Source organism: Camellia sinensis, chromosome 11, assembly GCF_055761805.1.
Source record: "Camellia sinensis isolate YWXY chromosome 11, ASM5576180v1, whole genome shotgun sequence".
NCBI classification, from domain to species: Eukaryota; Viridiplantae; Streptophyta; class Magnoliopsida; order Ericales; family Theaceae; genus Camellia; species Camellia sinensis.
This window is the reverse complement of record NC_138971.1, coordinates 41037586-41062611: the sequence shown is the minus strand read 5'-3', so window position 1 is coordinate 41062611 and position 25026 is coordinate 41037586. Positions and strand designations below refer to the sequence as shown.

The following is a 25026-nucleotide window of genomic DNA, read 5'->3' as shown; positions in this document are numbered from 1 at the left end:
TTATTCCTTATCCACTGTTAAGAATGGTTCCCTTAAGTTCTTTGTTAATATGAAAGGATCTTCTGAGACGTGCGATCTCAGTTTAAGAAGGCCTTTGTTATAGTGGGAGAGTGAGGAGGCATCCAGAATCTCTGAACTGTTGAGAGCAGCACCTACACTTTGTTTAGGTGAAAAAGATAAACCAAGGTGGATCCTATGCCAAACAGGTCAGTCATTTGTTGCTTCTTTATATAGGCAATATGAATTGTGTTTTGGTGTATTAGAGAGTTCTAGTAGATTGGTGTGGATTAAATACCTCCACCCAAAGTTCAATTTTTTGGGTGGCTAGCTTGGAAGCATAAACTTAAAACTTCTGTTTTCCTTCAAAGGGTGGGAGTTCTGGGTGAGGGAGCATCCACTCTGTCTGTTTTTTGTAAATCTGAGGTAGAATCTGTTGAACACGTTCTAATTTCTTGCCCTAAGGTTTGGAAGGTCTGGACTGGACTATTGCAGTGGTGGGGAATTTTATGGGCTGTACCTGGATCTGTTGAATGCTTACTGCAATGATGGGATGGGAACTGCCTCTTGAAAGCTGAAAGAAGGATATGGAAAGCTATCCCTTTGGTTGCTTTCTGGTCCATTTGGAAACATCGGAATGATTGCTTGTTCAATAATGTTCAACTAGATATGGAGGAGTTGTAGGAGTCAATTATTATTAGATTAGCTATTTGGTTGAAAGCATTTAGTAAGGATTGTCAGTTCACTATTTTTGATTTTATTTACAACATCAGGCAGATTAGAGCTTGTTTATGTGGTAGGGTCCGTTGTAATATACATTGACATCCATGTCTCCTGGTGTGCAGCAGCAAGTGTGTATGATCTTGCTTGATATCTGTTCTGTTAGCAGATTAGAGCTGGGTTGCAGTTATGTGGATCTGTAGGATTGCAGATCTGTGGGTTTGGTATCTAGTTTATCTGTAGCTTTGTGCTCTTGTGGATTTGGTCACTTGGATTGCTAATTTGGTCACTAGGACTGCTGACTTGTGCTCTGTGGGCTAATCTTGTCTTACAAATGGGGGTTCAGTGAAATGGGGATTTTAATGATTTGGTTCCTGTGTTTGTTGAGCTTGTTGAGCTTGTTGAGCTTGCTGGTGTTGTTTCTCAATGAGTGGTCTGATTGAGCCTGCTGCTGGTGATCTGGTCTAATGGTTACTGTTGATCTGTTCTAATTGATGGTTGATGAGCTTGTTGATCCGTTCTAATATGTTCTGATGTGTTAATTTGTTCTAATGGTTGGTGATCTGTTCTAATGGCTACTGCTGATCTGTTCTGATTTGCTGGGTTGTTTTGATCTGAGTATGCATGCTGTTATTGTTAAGTCCTTATCTGTTGATCTGTTTTGATCTGGTCTAGATTTTGTTCTGTTTTGATCTGATCTGAGTTTGCAGCTGGTGATCTGATTTGATCTGTGTTTGCAGCAGATTTGGTTTGGTGTCTCGCAGTTTTGGTTTGGTGTTTGGTCTGTTCCTTTTGTTAGTTCCTCGCCAACTTGGGGGTGCTTGCAAATGATAGGATGGGCTATTTGGTGGCAACCTCGTTGGGATGAATTAGCTCATTGTGATGCTTCTGCACCCCCTCTTTCTTTATTGGTGTAATGTGTTGTTTGTACCTTGTACTAGATTTTTATATCAATAAAGTCTCTTTCTTTGCTATTAAAAAAAAAAAACATATATTAGAGTATTACGTTTAGAAAAAATACACCAATGAGTTTTTTAATGTGTCACATTGGAGTGTTACGTTGTTGGAGTATTATATTAGAGTGTCGCGTTTTTGTTCATAATGTGAGATTTGTTCCGGAATGACGGAAAAACCAAAACTTCTACCATGCGAATTGTTCAAATGTGTAATTTTACATTTGGAGAAACTCCCTTTTATCCTTTAAAAATTAAAACCAAACATGTAATTAACTACTCTTTTATGTGATTTCTACTTATTATGACTTTTAGGTTTATAAGAAAAAATGAAAAACATAACAGTTCAATAGATCACATTTTAGAATTTATTAATGCTTCACCCATAAATCAAGTCAAACCAATTAAGCCTTTAATCTCATCAAATGAGATCGAATATATGAATCTTTTTATTTCATTTGGCACTATTAAGAACTATTTGATTAGTGGTTATAGATGATATTTAACACATGCTGATTAACAGCTTACAACTTCAAGTTTAGAATCCGATTTTATTTACGCAATATCAAATATCAAAGTGTGAACAAAATAATTGGGTCAATGCACTTTTATTTTTTATTTTTTTAATGCGAGAAAAATTTATGTCATTGAATGGACGCATGCTTGTGGCCGATGGAACCATCGATCGCTGATCACTAGGATGTTTATGGGTGAGTTTGATACTAAAAATTCAGAATTAACTTAATCATGATTGCTCTTAAATTTTTATATTTAAAATCAAATCGGTCATGCACTAAAATCAATCTAGCCCAACTCAACCTAACCTAGTGTAGCTCAAGTTGGTTTAGATTGAAATCACACCTCTACTATATTAAAAATAAATGAATCGATCAATAATTAATAATTAAAAATAAATAAGGTCGCGTTTGGTAGAGTTTTAGAGTTATGATTTGAAAATAGAGTTGTATTTTGAGTTTGTGAGTTTTGAAATTATGATTTGAGTGTGAAAATTTTGTTTGGTTATGAGTTTTGAAAAGAGTTTTAAATTGAGTTTGGAATAATTGATGTGGCATGTTATTTGATTAAAAAACTTACAACTCATAACTAAACACACAACTCAAAATTATATTCAAAGCACATAAAAAATTTTAAAAAAATCAGAAAATATTTTTTATTTAATATATAAAAAATAATATGTAAAAATTGCCTAAAAAAAATGTATACTGTTCCGGTCAACCAGCCGGACGTTCGGGAGGACGACCGGATAGGCCAAATTTCAAAATTCAAATCCCGCGTAAAACGAGTTTTCAAAAGTGATATGAAATTAATTTTTAAAAGTTATAACCAAACATCAAACTTAAATACGAGTGCGAAGTCATGATTTGAACTCCACACCAAACACAACCTAAATCTTTAACATCTAAATATAACATAAATAAATAGCAAAATATTGCTTGATACAAGGCAATATAAATTAAATCAAACTCAAACTTAAACATAAGTAATATGAATTTAATCTATTAACATGACCAATACAAATTAACTCAACGGGTCAAATCTAATTTAAGCTTTAAATCAACGATCATGCACACGTTACAAAGGTGACGTACATAGAAAGGACTTTTCCAAATCCCACAGACGCATTCTGAGATGAGAAAAGATAAGGATCATCAAAACTTTTTTATGAAAGAAAAATGAGTCAGTCCCCCTCTGTGGAGGACCCCACAACTCCCTTACTTATCTATACTATTCATGATGTGTGGGATTCGCTTATGTATGTGTGGGGTCCACATCATGAATAGTGTGGATCACAAAGGGGGTTGTGGGGGTCCTCCACAAAGGGGGTCTCTATCATTGCTGTTTATGAAATTGATCATTAAAATTTATGATTTTTAGATTATTTTGATTAGTGTGTATTGTTTTATTTTACAGCAATGATAGGTATTATAAAAAAATTTTCATGAAAATAATCATAAAAATGTTGTGACCTTTTGATTATATTTAGAATAAAGCACCACACACTAATCAAGTTAATTCAAGGATCATAAATCTTTCCTGATCATTTTTATGAAAAAATTATAATCTCTAACTTTTCTTTTAATTTTAAGTATAATTTAAGAATCATAAATTTTTTATGATCATTTTCATAAAAACTTTTTTTTATGATACCTAGCATTTCCTTATGAGATTATTTGCTTGCAAACGTCTATTTAAGGAAGGATTTGCAACATACATCTGTTGTAAGTATCTGTCTAGTATCAGAGTGAGTTAAAGTATACAACACAGTTGAATATCGTTTCGGGAAACAATGTCTGGGCCTCAATTTCACACGCAACATACGCAAGCTGGACGTGATGTCAACAATGTCGCTGGGGACCAAAAAAACCGTGGCGACACTGCTAACCAAATCGTCAATAATCCTGTTAAGCAAACCCTTAAAGCTGATGTTGACCAATCCGTGAAGAACATTGCCAGCAACAACAAGAACCAGGTGGCCGTTGGCGGCAGCAACAAAATGAATGAGCAGAAGGGCAACAACAACAGCAACAGCATGTAGCACGTAGTACATATTATATATATATATATATATATATGTATATATATTTATGAGTAATGTTAAGGATTATGAAAAAAAGTCATAAAAATGATCATGAAAGATTTTTCATCTTTGAATTATACATACAATAAAATACCACATATTAATCAAAGAATGGAAAATATTCATGATGCATTTTATGATATTTTTTTTTTAATAATCTCTAATATTAATCATATATATATATATGTATATATTTTGTTGATGTCAGGGGAATCAGAACCGACATAAAATAATCTCTGGTGTTGTAAGGGCTTGTTTGTGTATAAGAATGTCACTTGTGTAGAAAATCCAGAAGTTTAAGATATTAAAATAAGTTGTGCTTCTTGATTCCTACCTTACTGTATCAACAAAACAATAAATAATACAAATGTAAGACCTTCGTTATTCAGATCTTGGCAGCTGTTGTGTATGTTTTATTTTATTTTATATCTTTCAAAAATTAAAATTTGGTCATCATCTAAGCATCAGGTGAAGGAGTTGCATGGTGATGATAAAGAAGTAGACGTATGTTAGATTTGTTTGGAAGGGATTTGTGGAGGGATGATGGTTGCGATAACTACCCTGGTTTAATTGGTATGTGTATTATGAACTTAATATATAATATAATTCATTTATAGTCATTGTTTGATCTTAATATGCTTTATTTTGTTATGATTCTTTGATCCTTTTATGTTTTGTAATCCATTAAATTGAACTTTCAAATATAAAGAAGCAACTTTTTACTTTTAAATATTTATATTTTTCAATTTTATTTTAAGGCTTCCTTTTAAATTAACTTTCTCTAATTTCAAGCACTTTATGTAAGTTTTCTAGGTGGTTCAAAATATTTGGTCTTGCATGCAGTGGCGGAGCCGAGGGTCTAGGGGTCACGTGCCCCTGGGTTTTGGAATAAAATTTTATTTATTTTATTTTATTTTTTGTTTTATTTTTTGTTGCAAACATAAAGAAGATATTTTAAATAAAAAATTTATAAAATATTGTTTAGAGTAAAATACAAATAACATTTTAAAAATTATGAGAATAATAATGGTTTTTTTCTTAATTAAAAATAAAGATATTATGATAAGTCATATTATTATCTATGAAAATTTCAATACAATGGTGATATCTATCATTATTGACATACAATTATAATTAATCTCAATGAAGATATAGAATTTATTAAATTATTAGTTACATTTGACATGTGGGTTCATCCTCTATATGTTTCTTTACTATTGTACTGCAACATATAAGAGTTTTAGAAACCAAATGTTTTGGTCTTTAAAACTGAAAATTTTGTTGCAAAAGATATTTAAGGACCAATTTCTATCGTCATGAGAATATTCGTTAAAAAGTCATCCTGAAAAGTAAAAAATAAGGCATTTAGCGACAAAATTTTGAAAATGTCACTAATAAATTGACTTTTAAGGACAAAATAATTTGGTCTCAAAATGATTTATTTTTTTGGACAAAAAATTTGATCTCAAAAAGATAATAATTCACCACTAATGTCCAATTTTTGTTGCTAAAAAAATAATGACGACACTTTTTGCAACAAAATTATTTGGTCCCTACTTGTCCCTAAATTTTGGTCTCTTAAACCTTAAGTTCTTGTAGTGTTGGTTGGTGATATCATATGCCAATGATGACGTGATATTATTATTATATTGATTTTTTACTGAAATTTTATATAAAAAATTACTTTATGATTATATAATTTATTTTAAAACTTATATCTATGACTTATTTTATTTTATTTTATATTGTTCATAATATACTAGTTATAAATAATATATATATATTGAAGTTAATCGTAAAAATTTACATAAAATATTTTTGTATAAATATTCAATATTACAATTAATAAGTATCGTTCTGATTTAATTTTTTGACTCCACCATTAGTCGCATGTTATGGAAATGGTTATAAAAACAGTGATTGATTAACAGAAACTTAGCAAGGTAAAAATAGAGGAAAGAAACATATAGCTCCGGATTACCTGTATTCATCTTCTGTCCCATTCATTTCTACTGCCACGTCATTGATCTTAAAACTAATATTGAAGAGAAAAGTTAGGGATCAAAAAAAGATTTTCATAAAAATAATCATGAAAGAGTTATGGTTCTTAGATTACCTTGATTAGTGTATGGTGCTTTATTTTAAGTGTAATTCAAGAGTCACAAACTTTCATGATTATTTTCATGAAATTTTTTTCAAGATACCTAACATTGCTGAATACTAAACTCTGTTAGACAATGGTTTAGTACACTGTTAATTAATATATTTTATTAAAAACTCAATTACCCTAGTACAATTATTCTCTCCCTCTCTATTGTTTCTACTGTAATTACGGGTCCGAATACTCTACCCCGGTTCTGTGCAACCTTTGACTTCCCCATAGTACCACTCCGACATAGAGAGAGAGAGAGAGAGAGAGAGGGAGAGAGAGAGTATTGACAGAAACAGAGGATTCACAAGTTGCAAGAGGATACCGATTTAAAACCAACCAACCATTTTATCTATATATTTGTAGGTATATTTGTGCAAATTTCAGGATTTCACCAATGCCCAAATATGACATCTTTAGGTATATTTGTGCAAATTTCAGGATTTGGTTAGAATCATTTGATTATTGACCATAATGCCTATCTATATATTCTAATTAAATGAATATTTTGAGATTAAAAACAAAAATTGTTGTGTTTAAGTTTTAGTAGTATCTGTAATTCCATCTACTACATGTTTTGAGCCACATTGTATATACATCTATACATTTTGGATACAAATTAGTTTCATGAATTTTTTATTTTAATTTTTTGAATGCAAAGAGGATAATTTATTGATGAAAAGAAACGAGTAGATTGGAACTACTAATCAGAAAGAGAGGCCAATGGTGTGGAAAATAGAGTGTAGACACTTCATTTTGAACCCTTAAGACTTGGACGTTTTATTCCAAACAACCGATAATAAAAAGTTATGATGTGCAATCTTTTGAATCTTCAGTAAAGGAATCCGGATTGAAGCTCAATTTCCTAACCTTACACCCCATTTTAACCAAAATGTTTTACGCTATGTTTGGATTGAGTAATTTGGAGAGAAAAGAAAAGAAATGGAGTGATATATATTTCTCTTATTTGTTCAGATAATCTAAGTAGAGAGAAATGGAAAGAAATGGAGAGAAATGGAGAGAAACTCATTTCTCTTATAAGCCTCATTTTCAATTTTTCCAAAAGTGGAGAGATTGGGAGAGAAAAGAAACCACTATTTTCATAACACCAATTTTGTCCCTATAAAAATAAAAGAAATAAAATGATTGAAAATATAAAAAGGTTATTTTGGTAATATAACATAAAATATTTTCTTCTCTTTTCTTTTCTTTTCTTTTCTCTTAATGAAACCTAACCAAATAAGAATGAGAGAAATCACAATCATTTCTTTTCTTTTATTTCTTCCTTATCTAAACAAAAAGGAGAGAAATCACAATCATTTCTTTTCTTTTCTTTTCTCTTATTATTTAAATAATCATTTCTTTTATTTCTTCTCCTAAGTTTCCAAACATAATGTTAAAATCTTGTCCCTCTCTCCAACCTGCACTGACCATAGAGCAGTAGGCCAGGAGGAAGCTTTTAGACTCAGCCGTGGGTTATTTAGCCCGGCGGGGTCTCATTAGTGATAGATAGTATCTGGCGGGATTTTGCCAACTGTTCTTTTTTGAAAATATTTTCGACCAAAACACCTCAAATTCTATACCAAACCCAGTTCAATCTGTGATCCAAATCCAGTCCAAAAGGCTTAGAACACAAGTCTCTGTCTTTGGCAAGCAACTGGGTAGTAAAGTCCTCTGCTTTTATTACTTTCTCTCTCTATATTGTCAAGTTTCTCTCTCGCTCTCTCTCTCTCTCTCTATATATATATATATATGTATATATCGAAGTGGTATTGTGGGGAAGTCAGAGTTTGAGCAAGATAGATGATAGAAAGAAGGTATTCGAAGTTGAAATCGCAATACAGACAGTAGAGAGAGAGAGAGAGAGCGAGAGAGAGAGAGAGAGAGAGTAATTGCACTAGGATAACTGAGTTTTTAATAAAATATGTTAAAAGTGTCCTAAGTTGTTATGTAACAGAGTTAATATTGATTTTAAGATTGACCACGTGGCAGCATGAGATGAATGGGACATAAGATGGGTACTGGAAAATGGGTACAGGAGATATTAAAGAGAATGAAAAGAAGCGAGACACAAAAATTAAGCTCTTGTCCTTAAAGAAACGATTACGCCTCCCCTTGGTGTAGATGTCTCCAAGGAAATAGAAGAACAGAAGGAAGAAAACAGAAAATACAAGAGGAGATTTCTTTGTCTTCTTCATTTATATGCAATTCTGTTATTCTGTTTTGATTTGCTACACGAACAAATGTTTTTCTTACTTTCCAATATCTCAAATTCACAATTAGCAAAGACTCTTGAGGTTTTTCATGGATTAGCTTCTTGAACCAATAGTCTCAATGTCCGTAATTTGTTGCTACAGCGCCTCCTTAGCAGTTTTTTCAACATCATTACAGCTTTTGAAACAAAGAAATGCAAGTTACAAACAAAGGATCATAACTTATAAAGCATCTAAACTAAGAAAGCCAATTAACAAAAATATAACTGCAAACTAGAAGCATGTTACATAAATCTGTGAATGAAGCCACTTAAAAATAAATTCGACTTTCATGTTCTCCCTTTGTTTAGATGGGTAGAAAATTTACCACTAAAGCTGTTATGCTGAAGAAAATTGGTAATCACAGTCACATCTCTAAAGAGCACAAAATAGTATAGTTGATAACAGAGATAGATTAATGGTCGTGCCGAGGCAATTGTAGTCTTGCTAATGTTGCCATATATGCATACAGAAATCATGTGAAACGTGCCAGATCAAGATATATGCGTTGATGCCAATGTAGCCTCTCTAGAGATGCATAGTTTTTTTTTTTTTTTTTTCTTCAATTTTATTATATCAGCCAAAAAGAGGGATTTTATTAATGGAAAAAATTACACTGAAGCAACAATACATCAAATGCCAAGGTCAAAAAAATAAAATAATGCATCATTACAAAACAAAAATATAACAGAAGACATAACAATGTGTTGGACAAATTCTGCTTGAACTCTTCACTTGGTGGTTTCCGGGTCTTTGAAACTTAGCGATGATCATGTCTATATAGAACACAAAATGAGTGCTTCAAGTCGCATTAGTTAGTCGCTTTCCTAAATGCAATATTTGTACCTACCAATCGGTGTGCAAGGAGTTACAATAAATTTGCCTCTAGAATACAATGAAACCTTATCTAAGGATCAAGTCTACCGGTGTTTGCACTGACGACAATAGATCAGAATACTTTTAAAATAATCAAGAAAATCAACACTGATAATCAAATTTGCAAGAAATGATTATTAGCAAGGAAAGCAAAAAATTTGTTTAAGAAACTCTTGATCGAAAACTTTAAATCATAAGGGAAAGAGAGAGAATTGTAGAGATGCATTCATGAATTTTTTGGATGAATGAAATGAAATGATTGATTTCACAGCCTATTTATAGGCCTTGATGCATCTAATCGAATGGACATGACCCTTAATCGCATTTGATTAGATCTAACCGGATCAAACAGCATTAGATCGAATACGAAATTGTTTGATCAGTTGCTTGACTCATAGCCAATGCACGCCACATCACTATCACGTGGACCTAACGTCACCCATGCCATGTGGGATCCACATGATCGCTTCAACCTGTCTGATACAAATAGAAAAGCGTCGTCATGGCACCGATGTGTTTGTGCTACGTACAAAATATGCCATCAAACGCCACACCCACGTGCGTGTGTGGATGGTGCACCATCCTTGCGGTGTGTGGGCATGCACCATAGCATTCATTTCACAATTCCATAGTCAAAGGAATATTTTATGTAACTGTCATGACCCGAACCCGCCCCTATGGATTAAGGTCATAACTGGCCAGTAATCACGAGATCACCTACGGCCTCAAACCAAATAAACGTATATCATCAGAGTTAAAGGGCCAAAATGGAAACAATTTAAAACTTTGTCCATAGAGCTGTGCTTACATGCACATCATAACATTTCACATATGTGTTCGTTAATAACCCACACCAAAAAGAAAGTTAACATATAAACTTTACACAATAGGATCATTCAAGTCGTAATCAGCCAAACCAAAAAGCTTATGCACAAAGGTGATCCAAAGTTTTTGCCAACATTAGCAAAAGTACAACAACGAACAAAAGGGCGAAAATAAGTCTCGTACGTGAGACGTTTGGGCTAACTCCACAAAACTCGACTCTTCTCACATAACTTCACCTAGGCTGGGTTTGTACATCACTTGGCTCACCTACAGACACATGAATGAGAGTGAGCGAAAGCCCAGTGAATAATATCAAGTAGAAAAGATACATGAACGAACTTTAAAACAGTTACATCAGACGGCCTTGGGCCCAATTCATGTTTCTATCTAATGTATCAAACGACAAAAGTTCTAGATGTATCAAACGGCCTCGAGCCCAATTCACTCATATCCAACGGCCTTTGGCCTATTCATTCATGTCCAACGACCTTTGGCCCAATCGTTTATATCCGACGGCCTTTGGCCCAATCATTCATGTCAAACGGCGTTTGGCCCATTTCATTCATATCCAACGGCCTTTGGCCCAATCATTCATATCCAACGGCCTTTGGCCCAATCATATAGCATAACAAATATTTGTCCACAATTCAAATTAACAAGCTTATAAGACTTATAAAGGAATAAGCAATAGGACAAATAACATACTTCAAAATATCTTTACTAAGACATTACTTACAGTGATCTGCCGGTGGATTTGCTCTCACCCTATACATTTCATGAACATAATGGGTCACAAACGATTCAATCCGTTCGTAATTCATACATCCCTCTTAGGCTTCTTTCTTATTCTTTTAACTTATTTACAATGCTTAATGTATGCCTAAGAGTACTTAGAAATGAAAGAGAACGGAAAATGAAACACAAAACATCTTTACAAAATTTCTGAAACAGGGCTCCCTGCTTGAGCGTGGTTTCTGCCGCTCGAGCAGACCCTTTTTTGTCTACAAAAGTGCTGGTTGCCCCACTTTCGTGCTCGGGCGTGACTTCGGATGCTCGAGCTGAGGGTCAAACATGTGACTGGATTCTTGAGCATGATTCTCCCCGCTTGAGCAGACATCAATGTCTGCAAAAGTTCTGGGAGCTAACATTTCGCGCTCGAGCGATGATTTCCCCGCTCGAGCGGACATGCCGAATTCTGGAATTTCCAAAATTGTTCTTGGAGTTCAAACTCAATGTTTAAAGGTTCAAAGCTCATGTTTTGGACACAAAAACATGGAAACATATTACATAACATGAGGCCAATTGCTTAAATTCATGGTCCCTTTTTCCAAAATCATTTTGAATTCTCTTCATAGTTCCAAAACATGTGTATTCAACTTCATACCAATTCCATATCTTCATCAATCATGCATGCAAGTCAATTCTTGACTCCAATTCTATTCCAAATGGTACAAATGACACTTGCTATCATGAAACTCATGAAAATCATGCATGCATGTGAGATTTGGTGCTCAATTCTATTTGTTCTACATAGTTCATGCTCAAATATGCAAATTCATTGCAAGTCTATGCATGGATGTACATATAAGCTTTAAATTCTTCAATTTCATCTCAATTTATGTTTTTGATTACCCAACTAGTTTGAATACACAAATTTACAAACTTATACTCATGAATCTATGCTCAAACGCTTACCTAGGAGCTCTAATCACCCAAATTATGGTTAATTCTTGAGTTGATCTTCAAGATCTTCAAGCTTCTTGTTCAATCTCTAACTTAAGCTCCCTCTCTCTCTCTACAATCGGCACACTCTCCCTCTCTAGAGGGTAATCTCAGCAAATAGGAGTTCAAAACCATAATATGAGGGCTATATAGGCCTTTATATAGGATGGCCTAATCAATTTTGATTTGGGCTAAGTAATAGAGTTTAATTTAATCGTTCTGAATTTAATTATTTTGTTCCAAATCAGTTTTCAATTAAATTTCACCATAGGCTCTAAAAATTATGTCAATCACAATGGCGTAGTCAATTTCGGTTTGTGTGACGGATAAGGCCTTCAATTTAAATTCTAAAACAGAAAATCAAACAGATTTTTCTACGGTGAACAGATAGACATTCAAAACCACGTACATTCACATAAATGGCACTCAAAATCATATTAAACACATAATCACAATCATAATTAAGATTAATTAGCATAATACAGAACAGAGTTATCACAGTAACACTTTATCAAGTGCTGCATGTTTTCCTCTCTTTCCAATATGAGACAAAGTATCCAAGCTTGTTTTTAGCTTTCCAAAGAAAAACAATGAAGGTTTTGAAAGCACGCAAAAACTAAACTATTAATTTTAAAAATTCTCCTAACACAGTGGTGGAAGAAATAGAATGAAACACAACAAAATTAGTAGCAATGAAGAGCATTCCATTCGGAAGTAGAAACAACATCGAATTAAGAAAAATCACACTATAATTCCTTGAGAAAACAATCCAATATGGTCCTAGCAAAGAAGGGTCAACCATGTCCAAGACAGCTATGAAGAGAATATGAAACTAGCAATCCCAAATCTGATGACGATGATGTAAAAAATTGTTGGTTGAATAATCTAACCTCTTGTGTTTGCTTTTAACCCCAAAAGCAAAGCTTTGTTTAATTATGCAACTTCTTTCCTAATTGAACACGTATTACTAGAGATGCATTCGTTCCTTGCCTTCCAAATAGACTAAAATGTTGCAAATGGAAGGGAATTTTGAAAGTGGCCTTCAAAATAGACCAAGATTAAGTGTTTTGAAAGTGGGTTCCAGGGAATTTTTAGATAAGATATAGAGAAATTTCACAGAGAAAAGAATGGCAAGACCTCCAGTTGAGCAAGTTAGGGCAATTGGCAGTAGGGGTGGGAGAGTTTTGGGAGTTCCTCTTGTTTTGATTTGTTACGAATTCTTTTCTTAAATATAGGATCCATCTTAAATATACCAGGTATGTCTATCTCTCTCTCACTTTCAATTTTTCCCCAATTTCTGAACGTGTAAGAGCATTCCTAATTTCTACATTCTTGAGTCAGTTTAATTTAAGAGTATGAGGGTCATGTATGTTATATCTAATTATGAAGCTTTACATAAAGAGACCTTTAGAGCAATAATTCTTTTCTTGGGCAAATAAATCATATATCCATGATTTATGAACAAATTAGTCCCATAAATATTCTTATGAACCTATAAGCCCTACTTCACATTAAAATCTTTCAAATGAGCATAGCCACGTTTGGAAATGTAATAAGACAATAATATTGTCACATTTTAGTAATGACACTGTTATCCTAGTAATGATAACCCAAGAGGGGAGTAAATTGGGGTTTTCAAAATATTTAAGCAATAATGAAAACTAATGTAGTTTAATCTAACTCAGAAATAAAAATAGAGATATAAAACTTAAGCAATCAAACAATAGCTGATGAATAAGCAATGCAAATAATTATACAAGAAAATATAAGCAGAGATAAGAGAAAGGAGAAGAGATATCAACACCAAGATTTGTAGTAGTTTGGCTTAACCTAAGCCTACATCCACTCCTCAAATATCCTCTTTGGGAATTTTTGAACTATCCTCAAATAGAGATACAACCCATAGCTTCACTGGTGCTAGTAAACCTTTACAAGTGATCAATCCTAATCACTCAAGCCAACTAGTTTTGAATCTAATGCCTAGTTACACCTAACCCAAGTGATTTTATACAAAAAAATCACAATTAGTTTTGAATCCGGTGCATAGTCACACCTATCCCAAGTGATTTTATCCCAAAAATCACTCACAAAAAAAAAAAAAAAAAAACTCTCGCAAGGGTAAGAAGAAGGCAGTGCAAACCTTTTTACAATAAAAGTTTAGCTCACAACAAATTCGTTCTCAAAAGTGTATATCCCAATGAAGAACACAGTGGAGAGTTTCTCAATATAACAAAGAGCTTTCTTGAATATCACCAATGTATATTTGTTTCTTTAGTATTTTTGTTATGTCATTCAATGCAGGCTAGAATGCTCCTTTTATAACTTCAAAAATATGACTGTTGGAGCTTCAAAAATATAGCTGTTAGATTTGATTTCTTTTGAATAAGGAATTCCCAAATCAATTCCTTTTGCTGTATCTTCTATATTGAACCTTTCCGTATGAGAGCAATTTGAATTTTGAATTTTTGTGTTCTTCCATTAATCCCATAGTCCATGCCTTCATTCCTCATGTATATCTTCAATTTAAAATAGTAGACCAGAAGAATCCTTAAATTCAAATTTTGGCTCTAAGCTTCCTTTCTTGAATATCTGCACATTACAATTTTGTATTGGAAAAAATTCTGAACAAACCTCTTTGATTTTTCAATCTTTTCTTGTAGAGCAAATCTTCCTTGTGTATCAAATCCAATCCTAATTTTTATTTCAAATCCTTCAATGTATTTTGATTTCAAACTCTTCATGCTTGATTTTATGTTTGAACAATTTACTCTGCAGAACACTTTGAACTAACTCTTTGTGTTGAGCTGATTTTGAAAATTCTGGGAATTTCATTTTGCAATCCAGTAAGTTCTGAGTTGGCTCATTTTAGATTTGAGTTTACTCCTTCATTTCTGATTTGATTCTTATTCAATACAATATACTTTGAGCATGCTCCTCTTTTTGTTCTTCATGAGCTAACTCAAATCATGAATATTGATCAAGTCAATTCTACAAGTCAGACAAACATTAATCAGTTTTAAATTTAACAATAACTTATTATAAGCATAATCACTTAGGCTTTGTTATTAACAATAAATTCTACAAGTCAGACAAACATTGATTATTAAATTCTAAAATATAAAGATAGACAATTAAGAATAGAACATTAATGCAAAATAAAGATACTCTCACTAAATTTGTGCTTATTGTTTGTCTCAATCTCAATATTTCTCCCCCTAAATTTGTGCTTCAATCACAATATTTGTCACCAACAAAAGTAAAGCTTACAATGCTTATAAAAAAATGTGTTAGTGCTTAACATAAAATAAATCACATAAATCAGTACTTAAGGAGGATTTGACATGCCCAAAATCTATCCTCAATAAGTGGTTTTTTAAAGATATCAACCAATTGATTATCAGTGCTCACAAAATCAAGAACAATATCACCTTTATTAACATGATCTCTTATAAAGTGATGTCTAATTTCAATATGTTTAGTTCTTGAATGTTGAATAGGATTCTTAGTCAAATTGATAGCAATTGTATTATCACATTTAATAGGAACAAAAACGAAATAAATACCAAAGTCTTCTAACTATTGTTTCATCTAAATAATTTGTGTACAACAACTTCCAGCAGCAACATATTCAACTTCAATAGTAGATAGAGAAACAAAATTTGTTTCTTACTAAACCAAGAGACAAGTGAGTGTCCAAGAAATTGACATGTACCACTAGTGCTTTTCGATCAATTTTACTACCAACAAAATCAACATCAAAGTAACCAGTTAAATCAAAAGAACTTGCTTTAGGATACCATAACCCTAATGATTTTGTACCTTGAAAATATTTAAAAATTCTTTTGAAAGCAAGATAGTGAGATTCTTTTGGTGCGGACTAAAATCTAACACATAAGCAAGCAATAAACATTATATCAGGTCTACTAGTAGTTCAATAAAGTAGACGATCATACCTCTGCATCGCTTTTCATCAAAAGCCTTACCTTTTCATCTTTGTCAATTTTGCAGGAAGGGCTCACTGGAGTTCCCATTGGCGTTGCAGTATCCATGTCAAACCTTTTTAGCAGATCCTTAATGTACTTGGACTGATTGATGAATATCCCTTCCTTTGATTGTTTTATTTAAAGTCCAAGGAAATAATTGAGTTAACCCATTATGCTCATTTCAAATTCTCCTTGCATACCATTTGCAAAATCCATGAACAAATTCTCATTAGTAGCACCAAATATTTTATCAACAACATATATTTGCACAACAAGCGTATCATGACCTTTTATTTTTGTACAAATAGTAGTGTCAATTTTGCCTCTAGAAAAACCATTTTCCATCAAAAATTTGCTTATCATTTCATACCAAGCTCTTGGTGCTTATTTTAAACCATAAAAAGCTTTAGTGAGTTTGAAAATGTGATTTGGAAACTCGAGATTTTCAAAACCAGGTGGTTGTTTCACATATACTTCTTCAAAAATGTAACCATTCAAAAATGCACTTTTCATACCCATTTGATAAAGTTTAAAATTCTTAAAAGATGCAAATGCAAGTAACATTCTAGTTTTTTCTAATCTAGCCACAAAAGCAAAAGTTTCATCTAAATTAATATATTCCTCTTGATTATAACCTTGGGCTACTAAATGAGCCTTATTTCTAACAACAATACCATGTTCATCCATTTTGTTTCTAAAAGCCCATTTTGTTCAAATTATAGGATGATCATCAGGTCTAGGTATGAAGGTCCAAACTTTATTTCTTTCAAACTGATTGAGTTCCTCTTGCATGGCTAAAAACCAATTCTCATCATTTTCAACTTCTTCAAAAGATTTTGGCTCAATTTGAGATAAGAAAAGCAAGATTATTACATATATCACGAAGAGAAGATCAAGTCATTATTCCTTGGTGTGGATCACCGATGATAAGTTCTTTTGGATGATTGTATGCATACTTTACTTCCTTTGGAAACTTTGTGGAGTTTTTCTGATCATATTCATTTGAGTCAACTCTGTTCGGCCATTGAGCTATCTCAATTGTAGTTTCCTCTTGTTTTCCTTTATTGATTGTATCTTCCTAAGCTTGCTCATGTTCTACACTATCATCACTAATAGTATTCTTCGAAGAAGATTGGTTAGACTCATAAAATACAACATGTATAGATTCTTCTACCGTAAGAGTTCTTTATTAAACACTCTGTATGCCTTACTAGAATTAGAATAACTAAGAAAAATTGCCTCATCAAATTTCGCATCAAATTTACCAAGATTATTTTTGTTATTATTTAACACATAACATATGCAACCAAATACATGAAAATAACTGATGTTGGGTTTAATCATAGCACAATTCATAATGTGGTATGTAGTATTAACAGCTTCAGCCCAAAAATATCTAGGTAGATTTTCCTCACACAACATGGTTCTAGCCATCTCTTCCAATGTTCTATTTTTCCTTTATTCCATCCCATTTTGTTGACGTGTCCTGGGTGCTGAAAAATTATGATCTATTCCATGTTCATCTCAAAACTTTTCAAACTCAATATTATTAATTTCTCTACCATGGTCACTTCTAATAGATGAGATGAGAAAACCATTTTCATCTTGAACTTTTCAACAAAACTTTGTAAATGCATGAAATGCATCCTTTTTAAGAGCATGAAACATAACCCATGTAAATCTAGTATAATAATCAACAATAACAAGAGCATATTGCTTACCTCCAATGCTAATAGTTCTAGTAGGTCCAAACAAATCTATGTGGAATAGTTGTAATGGCCAACATGTAGAAACAATATTTTTTATTTGAAAGAGGTACAAGTCTGTTTTCGTTTTTGACATGCATCACATAATTTATCTTTTTTAAACTTGATATCTGGAAGTCCAATTACTAAACCTTTTTTAGAAAGTTTTGAAATCAAGTCCATACTAGCATGTGCAAGACGTCTATGTTATAATCAACTCGCATCATTCATAAGATATAAACATTTAATATCTCAAGATGATATATCAGTGGGATCAACAATGTAAACATTCTTATGTCCATGACCAATAAACAATGTTTTACTGTCCTTTGTATTTTCTATCATGCAATGAGTATGCTTAAAGATAACCTTATTTCATCTATCACGTAGGTTGGGAGTTAGAGTAAAAAACGCCTTAAACTTAGGGGGAGGGGACTTACGTGTAGGTCCGAATAGGTAAACTTATTAACTAATAGGTCCTATGATAATTAATGGCATTTTTCATCAAACACTAGTAAAAAAACGTCACTAATTGTTAATTTTCAGCGACAATTTGAAAATTTTGTCACAAAAATGTCACTAGCTATAAGTTTTAGTGTCAGTTTAAAAAAATTCACTAATTTTCAACTTTTAGTGACAGTTTAAAAATTTTGTCATAGAAGAACTTCACTAATTGTAAGTTTTAGTGACAATTTATAAAAACTATCACAAGAAAGTCACAAAAAATATATGCAAAAAATGGTCACAAAAAATTATTTTTAGTGATAATTTTATTAGGACGTGTTTTTAATATGACTTGATGAGAATTAAGTCTAACTATTAGGACCTTTGATAGTTTACCCTAAACATAGTTGAAAAAGGGCGTTTGGGAGGTGAAAATGCAAAACAGTCTTTGAACCACTCTAAGGATGTCACGGACAGCTTTCTCATGACAAATAGGACCTATGGGGCATAGACAACATCAAATTAGCTCTCGTAGGTTGGGAGTTAGAGTAAAAAACGCCATAAACTTAGTAGAAAGAAGGCATTCGGGGGACGAAAATGCAAAAGAGCCCCCAAACCACTCTATGGAAGTCACGGGCAGCTTCCCGTAACAAATAGGATCTGTGGGGATAGACGACATGTAATTAGCACATGTAGGTTGGGAGTTAGTGTAAAAAATGCCTTAAACTTAGCCGAAAAAAGGCATTTGGGGGGCAAAAAAGCAAAACAGGCTCCAAACCACTCTACAAATGTCACGGTCAGATTCCTCATGATAAATAGGACCTATGGGGATAGACAACATGTAATTAGCACACGTAGATTAGGATTTACAATAAAAAACATCTTAAACTTAGTTGGAAAAAGGCATTCAGAGGTCAAAAATGGAAAATAGCCCCTGAACCACTCTATGGATGTCACATGCAACTTCTTTGTGACAAATAGGACTTGTGGGGGACAGACAGCTTGTAATTAGCACACGCAGGTTGGGAGTTAGAGTCGAAAATGCCTTAAACTTAGTCAAAAAAAGGCATTCGAAGAGGAAAAATGCAAAATAGCCCCCAAACCACACTATGGATGTCATCGACAGCTTCCTCATGAAAAATAGGACCTGTGGGGACAAATGGCATGTAAATTGTGGATGTAGGTTGGAAGTTAGAGTCGAAAACACTTTACATTGAGTCGAAAAAGAGCATTCGAGGTTGAAAATGCAAAACAGCCCCTGAACCACTCTATGGATGTCATAGGTAGCTTTCTCATGAAAAATTGGACTTTTGATGACAGAAAGCATGTAATTAGCACATGTAGGTTGTGAGTTAGAGTAAAAAACGGCTTAAACTTAGTAAAAACAAAAAGGCATTCAAGGGGTGAAAATGCAAAACAACCCCCGAACCACACTATGGATGTCACAGGAGCTTCCTTGTGAAAAATAGGACATGTGGGGATAGATGACATATAATTTGTACAAATAGATTGGGAGTTAGAGTAAAAAATGTCTCACACTTGGTTGAAAAAGGGCGTTTAGTGGGGGAAAATGCAAAATAGCCCCCAAACTACTTTATCAATGTCATGGGCAACTTCCTTGTCATGACCCAAACCTGTCCCTATAGGTTTAGCATCGTAACCGACTAGTAATCTGGAGATTACTGAAGGCATCTGAACAGATTTAGCAAAAGTAAAAGGGCTAGCGAAAGCAAATACAAACATATAATGTCCATAGAGCTGTGCAGACATACATGGGACAAAAAGTTTAAAACTTTATATACATAATTATGACATCATCCTCGTGTCATCATATATAGACAGATAAACAAAAGACATGTTCAAGCAGTAACAAAAGGAGATACAAAAATAAGTCTTAGACATTGTTCATAAAACTAGACCATGTCTCAAATGGGAACCTCCTCGGGGAGGCACAGTGGCTGGCTGACAAAATGGAACTCCAGGCAGTCATCTCTGAGCCTGGTCACGCGCCTGGTCACTAACATACATAAATAACATGGTGAGTTAGAGCCCAGTGAATAACAACAAGGTAAAAAGTTTATGAATGATGTCCAAACAGATTCAGGAATCAAAATTCAAATTTGGAAATAGATTCATGTTCACATACTTGTACAGACTTCGTAAACAATTAGATGTGGTACATCCATTAGCTATCAGATCAAATTGGTGTTGAGACCCACATGCATAGTCGGCATCGACGACCATAAAGGTCCATATCTTGTGCACAAGTAGCCATGGTATTGTATCCCCTAGGTGAGGGCCATGTAAACATAGACCAGGGTATTGTTTCCCTCGGGCAAGGGCTATATGATCATAAGCCACGGTATTGTTTCCCCCGGGTGAGGGCCATATACATATTGTCCATGGTATTGTTTCCCCGTGGCAAAGGCCATGTAAACTAAGGATGCCACAAATACATTTTCAAAAAATTGGGCATTCAGTCATGAAATACAAATAGCATTTCATAAAACGAATCATATCATTTTAGTCAGAAAATACTTATAATCAAACATAGCTTTACAAAGTTCTTACTGATAGATAGCCCTGGTAGTAGAATAGTCAGACCAGTCGGATCAGATAGACTATAGTGCGTGACCTACACCAATACATAGCGAATAAACATTGAAACACATACTCGGAAAAGACATAACTCATTTATTTTCTATCTTGGTGTGTTTCTAATCCTTATCCTCATTATTATGTCTTAATTAGGGTGTAGGAATGCCTAATATTCAATAGGGATGCCAAAATGTAAGTTGAAACACTTAGTCAAATTTGCTGAAAACAGGGTCTTCGCTCAAGCACAATTTTGGTCGCTCGAGCTGTCTATGAAACTCTGCAAAACTTCTGCGAGCTCTCATTTTACGCTCGAGGGCAACTTCCTACACTCGAGCGAAGGATAAAAAATAAGGGTGGTCACTTGAGCGCAGGTTCTGCCGCTCGAGCCAACTCCCAAACTCTGCAAAAGTATTAGGAGCTCAAATTCTTCACCCGAGCTCAATTTCTTCGCTCGAGCTCAACTTCCTACGCTTGAGTGAAGAGTGCGAATTCTGGAATTTACAGATTGCACTTCCAGCTCCAAAACTCGAATTCAAAGCTTCAAAACACATCCTTTGAGACTAAAACTTGAGAAAACATGTCTAAACTTGAATAACATCATGAATTGAAGGTTATTTCGCAAAATCAAGGCCCAAAAGCAGGTCAGTTGTTTGAAATCAAACTTGAAACTCAATGTATAATAGATACAAGAGTTGATACAAATTCTATCCTTCCAAAATATGATCAAATGAGATATTTATCTCAAAAACATGTTGAATTCTCATAACAAAACCAAGATAAGAACATGCATGTGGGAATTCTTTTGAAACAACTCCAAAATGCTATGAAATGTGCATGCATGTAGGATTTGAATTATAATTCCCTAATCTTAGCTTAATTGTCAAGTTAATCTACTTAATTTTTTTGAATTCATTTAGCGAATGAGTCAAACACAAGGCTTAAAGATTGAATTTCTTACCTAAGATTCTCAATTCCTTGAATTCTAGTGAGTTCTTGCTTAATTTCTCCAATTTCCTTTTAATTCTCTGGCAATTCCTCCTTTCCTACTTGACTTCACCCCTCACTCTAGCTCTCCCTCTCTCACGTTTTTCTCCTCAAGAAAATGATGAACAAAGAGAGTTCTAATGTGTGTATAGGCCTTATAAAGGCTTGGTTAGTAGGCTTAATTAAGCTAGGCTTGCAACTAATTAATTGACATTATTTTATTCTAATTATTGAATCCGAATCAAAATTTAATCAACCTATGCCAATTCATACTCGAATGCTGATAAGGCCCTCATTTCGCATATCAAAGCAGAAACACAGGCATATATTCTTACCATGAACAGATATAAATGCAAATTGCACATATCACACACAATTAACACATGATTTCATCTTAATTGCTCATTAAGCATCCTTAATTACATATTATAAGCTAATTATAGGTCGGGGTTGTTACAGTCTCCCCCTTTAAAGAGTTTGGTCCTCCAAACATGAATTACCTTCATTTTGGAAGAATATCAGATCCAGAGGGAACAAATCAGGGTATCTCTTCATCATATCCTCTTTGGTCTCCCAACTCGCGTACGCCCCTCTATGATTTTGCCAATCTACTTTCACCAATGGAATTGCTTTGTTCCTTAGTCTTTTGATCCAACGATTCACAATTTGAATTCGTCTTTCTTCATACGTATCGTCATCCCAAAGAAGCACAGGTGTTGGCTCAATAACATGATGCGGATCTCGTAAATAGTCCCAATTCATAGAAATGTAGAATACATTATGCATTTGCTCCATGACTGGAGGTAAAGCTACCTGATACGTTACTGAATTGATTTTCTCAATAATTTCATACGGGCCAATGTACCGTGGTGCTAGTTTTCCTTTAACCCCAAATTGAGTCTACCCTTTCATTGGAGTTACTTTAATGAACACATGATCACTGACTTTATATTCCCTGTCTCTTCTTCTGACATTTGCATAACTCTTTTGATGCCTCTGTGTGGTTTTCAAACGTTGCTGTATCAACTTCACTTTCTCAATCGTTTCTTGCACAAGTTCCTTTCCCAATAAAGGTTTATCACCTACTTCGGCCCAACAAATTGGAGACTGACATTTTCGTCTATCTAAAGCCTTATTAGGAGCCATTCCAATACTCGAGTGATAACTATTATTATATACAAATTTGACCAGTGGCAAATAAGTTTTCCAATTTCCTTGGAAGTCCAACACACACATCTGTTACATATCTTCCAAGGTTTGTATCGTTCTTTCTAATTGGCCATCTGTTTATGGATGACAAGTACCGCTCAGTCTCAACTCAGTTCCCAAAGCTTGTTGTAGACTCTGCCAGAATCTTGAGATGAACTTAGAATCTCTGTTAGACACAATAGATACTGGCACTTCGTGCAATCTCACAATGTCACTTACATAAGTGTTAGTTAATTTATCTGCATTATAAAAAGTTTTGACAGGTAAAAAATGTGTGGACTTAGTCAAACGATCAACAATTACCTAGATAGAATCCATACCTCGAGAGGAGCGAGGTAGACCAACAATGAAGTCTATCATAATATGCTCAAATTTCTATTCTGGTATTGGAAACGGATGAAGTAATCTGGCGGGTCGTTGATGTTCAACTTTTACTTGTTGGCAATGCAAACACTTAGCTGCAATTTCAGCAACATATTTCTTCATTCTAGGCCACCAGAAATTTTGTTTCAAAGCATAATACATCTTTGTGTTTCCCGGATGCATAGTGTAGACACCCCATTTTTGATCGCCCTTACGACTTGGGCGTCACCGCTAGCACACCCAATGATGAATTTGTATATACTTGTCAAGTGCACAAAGTCCTCAGCAGAATGCCACAGCTTTGAGCCTTCAAACCCTACACACATTTTGCCTTGTTTTGGACCCAAACCACAGTTTGTCAAGCCAAAAAACCCTAGGACCTGCAGGCGCACTAGTGTGGGCTTCCGGCCATTTGTGTGGTCTACCAGCCACTTGTGTGTTTTTGTAGATATTTATGCAAGCTGTTTCCACAAGTGCATGCATCTGCCCTCACGTGTATGTATGGATCTTTCTGAGGGAGTTTCATGGTTTTCTATAAATAGAAGACCTCTCCTCTTGCTGTAAAGGTTGGAAGATTTTGGAGCAAAAATATTTCTCTCTCGCTACAATTCCCTCTCTCTCTTGCAAATTCTTAAGCCTTTGCCTATACACTCTAAACCAAACCTTGTGGTATTTGAGCTGAGATACTTTTGAGCTTACTTTGAGCTCTTGAAGGTATGTAAGTGTTGGTTTGTCACTTAGAAAGGGTTCTCCTCTTCAAGAGGTGTAAGTCTTGGCTTGTTTCTTTGATTTATTTTCTATTTTTGGACTATTTTTGGATTGTCTATACTCTATATTTTTCGGCTGAAACTTGTGGTTTAAGGCCATTAGGGGTGGAGGGGTGGATCACCCTTCTTTGCACCTCACTTCTCAAGCCTTTGCCCTTGTGTTTCTCACCTTTTTGCCAACTTTTTTTTGAGCTTTTTAATATTGAATCTCAAAGGTTTTTTAGAGGCTAAAACCATGTTTTAAAGTCCCAAAAATAGAGGGGGTAGCCTCCCCCCCTTGTGCTTGTTTACTAGCTTAACTTGCTCCATGTTGTAGCTCAAACTTTTAGCTCTTTTGCCTTCAATTCCAGCACTATTTTTAGGTGTTTTAGGACTATTTTGGTGTGCTTGTTCCATTTGTGCCTTGTATTTCATGCTTATAGTGTAATGGTCCTCATAGGTTTGGAGGTTTATGTCTTAGCCACCAACCTATTTGAGTTGATAGCATTTATTTCTTGCTTTCTATGCTTGTGATCATCTTTAATCACTTCTGTAACCTCCCTCCTTTCTTGGCTTTTTCTTTGTTTTGAAAGTTGTTTCAAACCAAGTGTTTGTTTAAGCATGAGATTGAGGTATTGTGCTTAATGGTTTAATCCCTTTAAGGGGTTCATTATCAACGGCATGGTGTCTCTCTCATGCCCAAAACAATTCTTTGTTTGGTATTTCTTTCCATTAGAGGACTTAAAGATCACTATTGGACTTAATGAACTAAGGAATGGTTGGTAATTAAAATGAAGTAATAAAATTGGGACTAAAAATGATGCAAGATAATAAGCAATTTGGTGTTCAATTGGACGTTAA

The 25026-nt window shown here is 34.1% G+C and overlaps 1 protein-coding gene across 1 annotated transcript; it reads right to left on the bottom strand.

Moving 5' to 3' along the window:
• Window positions 1-22993, bottom strand: LOC145802285 (uncharacterized). The gene is made up of 3 exons (XM_082894969.1): window positions 22769-22993; window positions 22348-22660; window positions 1-152 (listed from the first exon to the last, which is right to left on the bottom strand). The coding sequence occupies exons 1-3, from the start codon at window positions 22991-22993 to the stop codon at window positions 1-3; spliced, it is 690 nt and encodes a 229-aa protein (XP_082751095.1).
• Between the last annotated feature and the right edge of the window lie 2033 nt (window positions 22994-25026).

Coding starts and splice junctions, on each gene's coding strand:
- LOC145802285 (XM_082894969.1), bottom strand. CDS start 22,993: ATGGCTCCTAATAAGGCTTTAGATAGACGAAAATGTCAGTCTCCAATT. Junction 22,661..22,768: donor GTGATCATGTGTTCATTAAA/GTAACTCCAATG, acceptor GTAACGTATCAG/GTAGCTTTACCTCCAGTCAT. Junction 153..22,347: donor GATATTCTTCCAAAATGAAG/GTAATTCATGTT, acceptor AACAAAGTGTAG/GTGCTGCTCTCAACAGTTCA.